This window comes from Cuculus canorus, unplaced genomic scaffold (genome assembly GCF_017976375.1).
Source record: "Cuculus canorus isolate bCucCan1 unplaced genomic scaffold, bCucCan1.pri scaffold_131_arrow_ctg1, whole genome shotgun sequence".
Taxonomy (NCBI): Eukaryota; Metazoa; Chordata; class Aves; order Cuculiformes; family Cuculidae; genus Cuculus; species Cuculus canorus.
The window spans coordinates 1-12,055 of record NW_026527770.1 but is presented as its reverse complement, the minus strand read 5'-3'; the positions used below and the strand labels follow the sequence as shown (position 1 = coordinate 12,055).

General features: G+C 62.5%; 1 protein-coding gene across 1 annotated transcript; it reads right to left on the bottom strand.

Moving 5' to 3' along the window:
- Positions 1-565: 565 nt before the first annotated feature.
- MTA2 (metastasis associated 1 family member 2) lies at positions 566-11,503 on the bottom strand. The gene is made up of 13 exons (XM_054055609.1): positions 11,389-11,503; positions 11,192-11,294; positions 9,614-9,713; positions 8,342-8,530; positions 8,169-8,243; positions 7,464-7,522; positions 7,252-7,349; positions 4,929-5,068; positions 4,595-4,823; positions 3,160-3,249; positions 2,219-2,370; positions 1,257-1,402; positions 566-737 (listed from the first exon to the last, which is right to left on the bottom strand). Exons 2-13 carry the CDS (start codon positions 11,263-11,265, stop codon positions 575-577), a joined length of 1,515 nt encoding a protein of 504 aa, XP_053911584.1. The 5' UTR covers positions 11,266-11,294; positions 11,389-11,503; the 3' UTR covers positions 566-574.
- Positions 11,504-12,055: the final 552 nt, after the last annotated feature.

The following is a 12,055-nucleotide window of genomic DNA, read 5'->3' as shown; positions in this document are numbered from 1 at the left end:
CGGTCACGGTGTCTCCATTACCGCTCCCGGTGCTCTCATCCATCTCTTTACCGGTCTCTATGTCCCCATTACCGCTCCCGTTGCCCTCATCCATCTCAGTCCCGGGCCCACCGCCCTCCCCACCTCGTCCTCCCGCGCTCCTTTTTCCCCTCACCGGAAGTGCCCGTCCTCCTCTCTCTTCCCCCGGAACCCTCCCATCCGGAAGTGGTGCCCCACTCTTCACTTCCCCCCCTCCCGGCAAACACGACCCGGCGCCAAACGTTCCGCCCCCCCCCCCCCCAACCCCCCAATTCCATTTTTTTTGGGTCCAAATGAAGAAAAATCATCATTTTTTTTTATTTCTCCTCGCTACAGAACCGGGAGAGCCCGAGATACAAAACCAGGGGGCGCTGCTCCACGTACAAAAGGGGGTTTTCTTTTCTGAGGGGGCAAGGGGGGGGGGGCAAATAGGGGGGGGGGGTCACCCCGGTACCGGGAGAGCCCCCCCCGAAACTTTGTGTTTTCTTACTATGGAAATAAAAAAAATACAAAAGGGGGCTGAGAGATGGGGGGAGGTGGGGGGGGGTGGAGGGGCTCAGTCCTCCAGGACGATGGGCTCGGAGGTGCTGGCGGGGTGGGGGGGTGCGGGAGGGGCCCCCCCAGGGCGCAGGGGGAGCCCCGCTTTCAGCTTGAGGGGGAGGTGGGGGCGGCGGGCGGCGCGGCGGAGCTCCAGGTGGGTCAACGCCTTTCGTAGGGCCCTGCGGAGAGTTTGGGGGGGGTGGAAAGATAACCTAGGGCTGCCCCCCAACACCCCATGGCACACGGAGAGCCCCCCCCAATCCAGCCTGCAGGATCCAGCCCCCCAACCCCCCCCAACCTGCAAGATTCCACCCCCCAGCTCCCCTCCATGACCCCCAGCTCCCTCCCCCCATCCTTCCAAGCCCCCCATCTCCCTCCCTCAGCTTCCTAAGTGTCCAAAGCCCCCCCAGACTGCAGGATGCAGCCCCCCAACCCCCCCCAACCCCCCTCAGCCTGCAAGATTCCGCCCCCCAGCTCCCCTTTAAGCCCCTCCAAGCCCCCCATCTCCCTCCCTCAGTTTCCTAAGTGTCCAAAGCCCCCCCAGCCTGCAGGATGCAGCCCCCCAACCCCATCATGCTGCAAGATCTGCCCCCCCAGCCCCCTTCCCCAGCCCCCCAACCCCCCCAGTCTGCAAGATCCACCCCCCCCAGCTGCTCTCTAAGCCTCCCCCGGTGTCCCCCCACCCCCGAACCCCGAACCTGGTGTCCTTAGTGGCCACGAACACCACCGGGTTGGGCGCATCGGCCGGGTTGAGCCGCTGCCGTTTGGTGCCGGGAGGGGGCGCTGCGCGCAGCCCCGCAGCCAGAGGGCGCCCGTTGGCCGAGAACGGCAGCCCCGCCCCGACCTGTGCGGCACCAGCCAATCAGACACCGCCTCCCGCCCCAAGCCCCGCCCACGCGAGCTGTCAATCATCTCTCAATGCACTCAGTCCATTCTCTCAGGCCACGCCCCCCTCAGCCAATCAGGCACCGCCTCCCGCCCCAAGCCCCGCCCACGCGAGCTGTCAATCATCTGCTCTCAAGGCATTCAGCCCATTCTCTCAGGCCACGCCCCCTCAGCCATTCACATGACGGCCCCATCCGGCCCCGCCCACTCAGGCTCTCGGAGCTGTCAATCATCTTAGGCCACGCCCATCAACCAGAGCTCCACCCCCTGTCAATCACGGATAGGCTCCACCCCCCCTCCCGCTCCATAGTGGGAGTTGGTGGCCCTCATCAGCCCCCTTGTAGCCCCCTTATCCCTATCCAGAGGGGTTGGTAGCCCCTCATTGCCCCCTTGTAGCCCCCTTATCCCTATCCAGAGGGGTTGGTAGCCCTCATCAGCCCCCTTGTAGCCCCCAGACCCCCTTACCTATACCAGGGGGATGTTGGTGGCCCTCTCCTCCCCTCCAGTAGCCCCCCCAGACCCCCTTACCTGCACTCGGGGGGGTCAGTGGCCCTCTCCTCCCCTCCAGTAGCCCCCCAGACCCCCTTTACCCGCACTGGGGGGGGTCGGTGGCCCTCTCCTCCCCTCCAGTAGCCCCCCAGACCCCCCTTACCCGCACTCGGGGGGGTCGGTGGCCATCGCCACCCCCATCGTAGCCCCCCAGACCCCCCTTACCCGCACTCGGGGGGGTCGGTGGCCATCGCCACCCCCATCGTAGCCCCCCAGACCCCCTTACCCGCACTCGGGGGGGTCGGTGGCCATCGCCACCGCCGTCGTAGCCGCGCTTGCCCACCAGTCCCGCCAGGCCCCGGCTTTGGCTCAATTGGTTCCGGTTGATGGGGGTTTTGGTTCCCCGCGGCGTCTTCGGCTTTAGGGGCGCTTGGGCCGCTGCGGGGGGGGGGAAAAAGGGGGTATTGGGGGGTGCCCACAACACACAGGACCCCAACTTGGGCCCCCAGGGACCCCCACTGCACCCCCAAGGGCCCCCCCTGCACCCCAAGGACCGCCCCTGCACCCCAAGGGACCCTCTTGCACCCCCAGGGACCACCCCTGCACCCCCAAAGACCCCCCTGCACCCCAAGGGACCCTCTTAGACCCCCACGGACCCCCCCTTGCACCCCCAGAGACACCCCCTGCACCCCCAGGGACCCCTCTACACCCCCAGAGACCCCCCTGCACCCCGAGAGACCCTCTTGCACCCCAAGAGACCCCCTTTGCACCCCCAGGGACCCCCCATTCACCCCCAGGGACCCTCTTGCACCCCCACGGACCCCCCACTCACCCCCAGGGATCCTCTTGCACCCCAAGGGACACCTCCTGCACCCCAAGGGACCACCCTGCACCCCCAGGGACCCCCCATTCACCCCCAGGGACCCCCCCTGCACCCCAAGGGACACCCAGCACCCCAAGGGACCACCCTGCACCCCCAGGGACCCCTCTACACCCCCAGGGACCCCCCTGCACCCCGAGAGACCCTCTTGCACCCCCAGGGACCCCCCCAGCACCCCAAGGAACCCTCTTGCACCCCCATTCACCCCCAGGGACCCCCCCAGCACCCCAAGGAACCCTCATTCACCCCCAGGGACCCCCCATTCACCCCCAGGGACCCCCCCTGCACCCCAAGGGACCCCCCCGTCTCGAGGCCACCCCCCCCGAGGGTCCCCCCTTTTCCCTCACCGAGCTCCTTGACGATGGCAGCGAGCGGCAGGCGGGTGAGAGGGTGGATCTTGAGAGGAGCCTTGGCCGCCTTGGGCAGGCGGATGGAGCCTGGAGAGGAAGAGGAAGGGGAAGAGGAAGAGGAAGAGGAAGAGGAAGAGGAAGAGGAAGAGGAGGAAGGGAGACGAGAAGGAGGAAGGGAGACGATGAGGAGGAGGAAGGGGGGTGACGAGGAGGAGGAGGGGAGATGATAAGAAGAAGAAAGCAGAGGAAGAGGAGGAGGAGGAAAAGAAAGAGGAGGAGGAGGAAAAGGAAGAGAGGAGAAAAGAGATGAGGAAGAGGAGGAGGAAAGGAGATGATGTAAGATGAGCAGGAGGAGGATGAGGAAGGAGGAAGATAAGGAGAAAAGAGGAAAGGAGATTAGGATGGTGTGGAGGATGATGATGGGGATGTGAGGAGGATGAAGGGAGATGAGGAGGAAGAGGAGGAGAAAAAGCGAGATGAGGAGGAAGGAAGACGAGGAGGAGGACGAAGAGGAGGACGAGGAGGAGGACGAAGAGGAGGACGAGGAGGAGGACGAGGAGGAGGACGAGGAAAAAGGAGATGCAAAGAGGACGAAGGAAGACGAGAGGAGGACAAGAAGGAAGATGAAGAGGACGACGAGGAGGAGGACGAAGAGGAAGACGAGGAGGAGGACGAGGACAAGGACGAGGAAGAGGACGAGGAAGAGGACGAGGAGGAAGAGGAAAAAGGAGATGCAAAGAGGACGAAGGAAGACGAGAGGAGGAGGACGAAGAGGAGGACGAAGAAGAAGATGAGGAGGAAGACGAGGAGGAGAACGAGGAGGAGGACGAAGAGGAGGATGAAGAGGAAGATGAACATGAAGATGAGGACGACGAGGAGGACGACGAGGAGGATGACGAGGAGGAAGATGACGAGGAAGACGAGGAGGAAGGAAGACGAGGAGGAAGACGAAGAGGACAACGAGGAGGAGGACAAGGAGGAGGACGAAGAGGAAGACGAAGAGGAAGACGAAGAGGAAGACGAAGAGGAAGACGAAGAGGAAGACGAAGAGGACAACAAGGAGGAGGACAAGGAGGAGGACGAAGAGGAAGACGAAGAGGAAGACGAAGAGGAAGACGAAGAGGAAGACGAAGAGGAAGACGAAGAGGAGGATGAAGAGGAGGACGAGGAGGAGGAAGACGAAGAGGAAGACGAAGAAGAGGAGAACGAAGAGGAGGATGAGGAGAAAGGAGATGCATAGAGGATGAAGGAAGACGAGGAGGAAGACGAAGAGGAGGACAAAGAGGACAACAAAGAGGAGGACGAAGAGGAGGATGAGGAGGAAGACGACGAGGATGAGGAGGAAAAAGGCGATGCGAAGAGGCCAACGGCAGAGGAGGAAGAAGGAAGATGAGCGAGGGGCCGTGCGAGCCCAGCGCCGCCCCGCACTTACACTCGGCCTTGATGGCGTTGGCGTTGATGGGGGCGTAGGGGCGCCGCGCGGCCCGGCGCGGCTGCAGGACGTCGCGGCAGAGGCGCCGCGCCAGGCGGGTGAGGCGCGTGGTCTGCAGCAGGAAGGTCTGCCGGTTCTTGGCCAAGAGCTTGGCGCGGCTCGCGCTCGTCGTGTAGGGCGAGAGGCTCTGAGCTTCGGGGCGCGAGAGGTGACCCCGAGAGTGCGGCTCCTGGGGGGGGGGAAACAAAAAAAGGGGGGTGCAGGGGCGGGTTCAGAGCAGGGCGGATCAAAAATGGGGGTGCAGAGGCCCCCCCAGGCCGCCCCCGGCGCTCACCGAGGCGCTGCGAGCCGCTCCCTCCAACTGGGTGGGGGTCTTCAGCCCTCCATACTTCTTCCAATAGATCCAACAGGAGGCGCAGAGGCGGCACTGCATGTTGGGGGGACCCCAAGCGTACCACTGGGCAGACTGGGTGGCTGTAGGGGGGGCAAGCAGAGGCTGAGAGTGGGCAACCAGATCAACGGGGTGGGCAACCAGACCCTACGGGGGGAGTTGGGGGGGTAAAGAGACCCTTAAAGGGGGCAACGAGACCCTATGGGGGGGTGGAGGGGGCAAACAGACCCTTAAAGGGGGCAATGAGACCACCAGGGTGGGCAACGAGACCCTACGGAGGGGTGGAGGGGGCAAAGAGACCCTTAAAGGGGGCAATGAGACCACCAGGGTGGGCAACGAGACCCTATGGGGGGGTGGAGGGGGCAAAGAGACACTTAAAGGGGGCAACGAGACCACCAGGGTGGGCAACGAGACCCCCAAGGTGGGCAACCAGACCCTACGGGGGCCAATGGGGAGGTTGGAGTGGCAAAGAGACCCTTAAAGGGGGCAATGAGACCACCAGGGTGGGCAACGAGACAATCAAAGTGGGCAACGAGACCCTAGGGGGGCCGATGAAGGCGTTGGAGGGGCAAATGGACCCTTAAAGCGGGCAACGAGACCACCAAGGTGGGCAACGAGACCCTACGGGGGGCTGATGGGGGGGTTGGAGGGGCAAACTGACCCTCAAAGTGGGCAACGAGACCACCAAGGTGGGCAACGAGACAATCAAGGTGGGCAACGAGACCATAGGGGGGGCCGATGAGGGGGTTGGGGGGGCAAATAGACCCTTAAAGTGGGCAACGAGACCACCAGGGTGGGCAACGAGACCCTACGGAGGGGTGGAGGGGGCAAAGAGACCCTTAAAGGGGGCAATGAGACCACCAGGGTGGGCAACGAGACCCCAAGGGGAGGGTGGGGGGGTAAACGGACCCTTAAAGGGGGCAATGAGACCACCAGGGTGGGCAACGAGACCCTACGGGGGGGGTGGAGGGGGTAAAGAGACCCTTAAAGGGGGCAATGAGACCACCAAGGTGGGCAATGAGACCCTACGGGGAGGGTGGGGGGGGCAAAGAGACCCTTAAAGGGGGCAACGAGACCACCAGGGTGGGCAACGAGACCATCAAGGTGGGTAATGAGACCCTACGGGGGCTGATGGGTGGGTTGGGGGGGCAAATAGACCCTTAAAGGGGGCAACAAGACCCCCAAGGTGGGCAACGAGACCCTAGGGGGGCCAATGGGGAGGATGGAGGGGCAAACAGACCCTTAAAGGGGGCAACGAGACCACCAGGGTGGGCAGCGAGACCCTAGGGGGGCTGATGGGGGGGTTGGAGGGGCAAATAGACCCTTAAAGGGGGCAATGAGACCACCAAGGTGGGCAACGAGACCCCCAAGGTGGGCAACGAGACCATAGGGGGGCTGATGGGTGGGTTGGAGGGCAAACAGACCCCTGAAGTGGGCAACGAGACCCCCAAGGTGGGCAACGAGACCCGCAAGGTGGGTAATGAGACCCTAGAGGGGCCGATGGGGGGGGTTGAGGGGGCAAACTGACCCTCAAAGTGGGCAACGAGACCACCAGGGTGGGCAACGAGACCCTACGGGGGGGTTGGGGGGGCAAACAGACCCTTAAAGTGGGCAATGAGACCACCAGGGTGGGCAACGAGACCATCAAGGTGGGCAATGAGACCCTACGGGGGCTGATGGGTGGGTTGGGGGGGCAAATAGACCCTTAAAGCGGGCAACGAGACCCCCAAGGTGGGCAACGAGACCCTACAGAGGGGTGGAGGGGGCAAAGAGACCCTTAAAGGGGGCAACGAGACCACCAGGGTGGGCAACGAGACCCCCAAGGTGGGCAACGAGACCCTACGGGGGGGTTGGAGGGGCAAACAGACCCTTAAAGTGGGCAACGAGACCCCCAAGGTGGGCAACGAGACCCTACGGGGGCTGATGGGGGGGTTGGGGGGCAAACTGACCCCCAAAGTGGGCAACGAGACCCCCAAGGTGGGCAACGAGACCCTACGGGGGCTGACGGGGGGGGTTGGGGGGGCAAACTGACCCTCAAAATGGGCACCGAGACCACCAGAATGGGCACTGACGCCCCCAAATCCCTTCCAGCCCCACTCCAACTGTGGCTCCTCTCGCACATCAACCCCTTCCAGGTCCCCCCCTCACCCCAATATCCCCCTATTCCCCCCTTTTCCCTCCATCCCAAGACGCTCCCCCACTTGGGGACCCCCCCATTTTCCACCCCAGGCCCCCCAAATTCCGCTCCCCCCCAAACCCCACTGACTGTGGCAGCTCTCGCACGTCAGTCCCTTCTGGAATCCGGCGCCGTTCATGCCCGGTTTGGAGCCCACCGAGATGATCTGATTGGGGTTCGGCTTCGTGCTGCGGGGAAAAAAGGGGGTTCAGGGGAAGTTGTAAGGGGTGGGACACCCCAATCTCCCTCCCCGGTCCCAGGAAAGGGGGTTCAGCCCCTCCTTTTGCCCCCCCAAAACTCACTAAGTGGGGATGTAGACTTGCTTCAGTTTGCTGTCCGCCTCCGCTGCCTTCAGCCGCTTCTGCGAGCAAAGATGGGGTGGGGATGGGCCCCCCCAAAACTCCAGGGGCTCCCCCAAAACCCCAGGGGTTCCCCCCAAACCTCAGGGGTTCCCCAAAACCCCAGGGGCTCCCCAAAATCCAGCCCCCCCCCCCCCAAACCCCAGGGGCTCCACAAAACATCAGGGGCCCTCCACAAACCCCAGGGGCTCCCCCCAAACCCCAGGGGCTCCCCCCAAACCCCAGGGCGCCCCCCCAAACCCCAGGGGCTCCCCCCAAAACCCCAGGGGCTCCCCAAAACCTCCTGCAGCCCCTCCCCAAAGTCCATGACCCCCCCCTAAACCCCAGTGGACACAGGGTTGGGTTGGGGGCCCCCTAAAACCTAAGGGTTCCCAACCTAAACCCCAGCAAAGATAGGGTTGGGATGGGCCCCCCCAAAACCTAAGGGTCCCCCCAAAACCCCAGCAAAGATGGGGTTGGGATGGACCCCCCCAAACCTCCAGAGTCCTCTCCAAACTCCACCAACGAGAGGGTTGTGATGGACCCCCTCAAACCTAAGGTTCTCCCCAAAACCCCAGTAAAGATGGGGTTGGGATGGACCCCCCAAACCCCAGGGGTCCCCCCAAACCCCAGGGGCCCCCCCTAAACCCCCCCGGAGCCCCCCCAAACCTGCTGGATGTAGCGATCGGTTGTTTTCCACATGTAGTAGAACTGGACGATGCTGGCCAAGGACTTCCATGGAAGCTGTGGAGCAGCAGAAGAGGTTCCTCATCCCCGGATAAAGTCCCTTTTTGGGACCTTTGCCCCCCAATATTGTCCTCCCACCCCCCCAAAAAACTCACAAAATCCTGCCGGATGTCGTTGAAATCCTTCCCGTATTTTTCCAGCGCCTCCTCGAAGAGCATGGCTTCCGACGCCGACCACTCTTCCATCTCATCGCGGCACAGCACCGGCCCGCCCTGCGGCACCAACGTCGCCATGGCCTTGGCCAGGTCGTAGCCGTTACGTTGGAGCGTATCCATGGCGTGGAACTACGGGAAAAGGACACGGAATAAGATCCGGAATTCCTGGAATCGAGGTTGGAAAGGACCTCGAGGATCATCCGGTTGAAGGTTTCTCAAGGCGATGGCTCAGCGCCGACGTGGAGGAATTCATCGCTTCCCTCAAGAGATGATTCCCAACGCTCGTAGGGATAAATCTCCTTCCCGGAATCCGATGGGAATCTCCCCAGGAGTGACTTCTACCCATGACCAAACCCCTCGTTGACTCCACCTCAAAAAGGGAACCTCTATCCTCTTGGTGGACACCAAAGTGACCACAGCAAACCGGGACATGGGAATAAGGTCTTCCCAGAGCTTTCTCCTCTCCGGGATGAGCATTCCCGACTCTCTCCCTGTCCTCACAGCCCTCAAATCATCTCCGGAATCTCATTCCAACAGCTCCATCTCCTCCATAAGTTGGAGATTCCAGAAGGGGACGCAAAGATCCGAGTGGGGTTTCATAACTTCTCGAGGTGAGACGTCCTCCTTGATGCGTTCCCACCACCCTATCGGCCATCTTCAGCCGTCGAATCCAACCCTTCCGACCCATCCTGGAGGACAACTCTTCCCTCTGGAACGTCCCCAACTCGACGTCATCTACGGATTTCCTCAGGTTATTCCCAACCCAACATCCCGTTCGCTCGGAAGCATGGAATGGGTTGGGTTGGAAGAGATCTTTGAGGTCCAAGGATGTCTCCCACCGGATAACGTCGCCCCAAATCCCATCCAACCGGGCCTTGAACGTCGATCTCCCGGAATGCGGTGGCCACAACCTCTCTCTTGGCCAACCCTTCGTCAAGAAGCTCTTCATCCCACCATTCCGGTGACTTCCGAAGGGCGTTAACCCCCAGTATCGATCCCAGTTTTTAACCGGTTCCCAGTTTGCCAAGAAAAAATGGCCTCTCCTCTCCCACCCCACCACCGCTCCCGCATTGGAGAACCTCAACTTCTCCAGAAGGTTCTGAGGAACCACCTCAAAAGCTTCGGAGAAGGTTAAACGGATAACGTTCTCCTTCTCGCCCGGTGTAAAATGGGGGTGTCCGTGGTGCCCCCCACCCCCCCCGAATTCCGTACCAGCGTGATATCCCGGGAAGCGGCGGCGGCGCTCATGTGGAGACTCGGCTGCCGGATGGAGCTGCTGCAATCCAAGGCGCGAGCGAAGGTGCCGACGGCGCTGAGGGGGGGCGAAAAAATGGGGTGAAGGGGGGGTCTGCAGGAGTTTGGGGAACCCCGGGATATGGGGGGGGGCAAATCCTGTAAGGATTGATGGCGGGGGGGTGGGATTTGGGGGTGTTTCTGGGGTCTGGAGGGGAGGGGCTGGGATTTGGGGAGGGGGCTGCGCTGGGTTGGAGGGGCTGGGAGGGGTCTTTAGGGTTTTGGGGGGTCTCTGGGGTTTGGGGGGGCACATCCTGTAAGGATTGATGGGGGGGCTGTGGGATTTGGGGGTGTTTCTGGGGTCTGGAGGGGAGGGGCTGGGATTTGGGGAGGGGGCTGCGCTGGGTTGGAGGGGCTGGGGGGGGTCTCTAGAGTTTTGGGGGGGTCTCTGGGGTTTGGGGGGGGCACATCCTGCAAGGATTGATGGGGGGGGGTGGGATTTGGGGGTGTTTCTGGGGTCTGGAGGGGAGGGGCTGGGATTTGGGGAGGGGGCTGTGCTGGGTTGGAGGGGCTGGGGGGGTCTCTAAGAGTTTTGGGGGGGTCTCTAGAGTTTTGGGGGGGTCTCTGGGGTTTGGGGGGGCACATCCTGCAAGGATTGATGGCGGGGGGGTGGGATTTGGGGGTGTTTCGGGGATTTGGGGGGGACCGCCGGGATTTGAGGAGGGGGCTGCGCTGGGTTGGAGGGGCTGGGAGGGGTCTTTAGGGTTTTGGGGGGGTCTCTGGGGTTTGGGGGGGCTGCAGTGGATTCAGGGGGGGCTGGGATTTGGGGGGACCTCTGGGATTTGGGGAAGGGGCTGCGATTTGGGGGGGACCGCTGGGATTTGGGGAGGGGGCTGTGCTGGGTTGGAGGGGCTGGGGGGGGTCTTTAGGGTTTTGGGGGGGTCTCTAGAGTTTTGGGGGGTCTCTAGGGTTTGGGGGGGTCTCTAGGGTTTGGGGGGTCTGCAGTGGATTCGGGGGGGGGGCTGCGATTTGGGGGGACCTCTGGGATTTGGGGAAGGGGCTGCTGTGGGTTGGAGGGCTTGGGGGGTTGGGGGAAGGCCTATAGGGGGTTTTGGGGGGTCTCTGGGGTTTGGGGGGGGGTCTCTATGGTTTTGGGGGGGTCTCTAGAGTTTTGGGGGGGCTCTCTGGGGTTTGTGGGGGCCGCTCTGGCCTGGAGAGGCCCTGGAGTTTTAGGGGGGGGGGGTGTGCGCTGCTGGGATTGAGGAAGGGCCCTGCGGTTTGGGGGGGGCCACAGGGGGTTTTGGGGGGGTCTCTGGGGTTTGGGGGGGTCTCTAGAGTTTTGGGGGGGTCTCTATGGTTTTGGGGGGGCTCTCTGGGGTTTGTGGGGGCCGCTCCGGCCTGGAGAGGCCCTGAAGTTTTGGGGGTTGTGTGTGCGCTGCTGGGATTGAGGAAGGGCCCTGTGGTTTGGGGGGGGCACAGGGGGTTTTGGGGGGTACCCTGGGATTTGGGGGTGACCCTAAGGATTTGGGGGTGTCCCATCCCACCCCCCCTTTTTACCGTGCCACCACCAGGAACTGATCGATCTGCCGATCCGTCAGGGGATTGTCCGGATCCCAAACTTTCATCTCCATCTTCTGCTGATTCCGATTATCCGATTCACCTGAAAGGGGGGGGAAAAAAAGGGAGTTATTGGGGGGGTCAGAATAAAGCCCCCCAAATCCTATAGGGTCCCAACATTCCAAGGAAAAAAAAACCTTCCGCCAGTCGATCCGGGATTTCCGCTTGGTATTTGCATCCGACTCGGATCTCGCCCTGATCGGCCAAAAGGGTCTTCTGCACCGGATCGAAGACCAAAGAGTAGAAAAAACAGTCCTGGAATAAAACGAGGGGGGGTCGGGAAAATGAGGAGGGGGTCGGGAAAAGGGGGAGGGGGTGAGGGAAATGGGGAGGGGGTGAGGAGATGGGGAGGGGGTGAGGAAAATGGGGAGGGGGTCGCGAAAATGGGGAGGGGGTCGGGAAATGGGGAGGGGGGAGGAAAATGGGGAGGGGGGAGGAAAATGGGGAGGGGGTCGGGAAATGGGGAGGGGGTGGGAAAATGGGGAGGGGGTCGGGAAAAGGGGGAGGGGGTCGGGAAAAGGGGGAGGGGGTCGGGAATGGGGAGGGGGTTGGGAAATGGGGAGGGGGGAGGAAAATGGGGAGGGGGGAGGAAAATGGGGAGGGGGGTCGGGAAAATGGGGAGGGGGGAGGAAAATGGGGAGGGGGTCGGGAAAATGAGGAGGGGGTCGGGAAATGGGGAGGGGGTCGGGAAATGGGGGAGGGGGTCGGGAAATGGGGAGGGGGTCGGGAAAAGGGGGAGGGGGTCGGGAAAAGGGGGAGGGGGTCAGGAAAATAGGGAGGGGGGAGGAAAATGGGGAGGGGGTC

Coding starts and splice junctions, on each gene's coding strand:
- MTA2 (XM_054055609.1), bottom strand. CDS start 11,265: ATGGAGATGAAAGTTTGGGATCCGGACAATCCCCTGACGGATCGGCAG. Junction 7,523..8,168: donor CCGATCGCTACATCCAGCAG/GTTTGGGGGGGC, acceptor CTTTGCTCGCAG/AAGCGGCTGAAGGCAGCGGA. Junction 3,250..4,594: donor CAACGCCATCAAGGCCGAGT/GTAAGTGCGGGG, acceptor CTTCCTCTCCAG/GCTCCATCCGCCTGCCCAAG.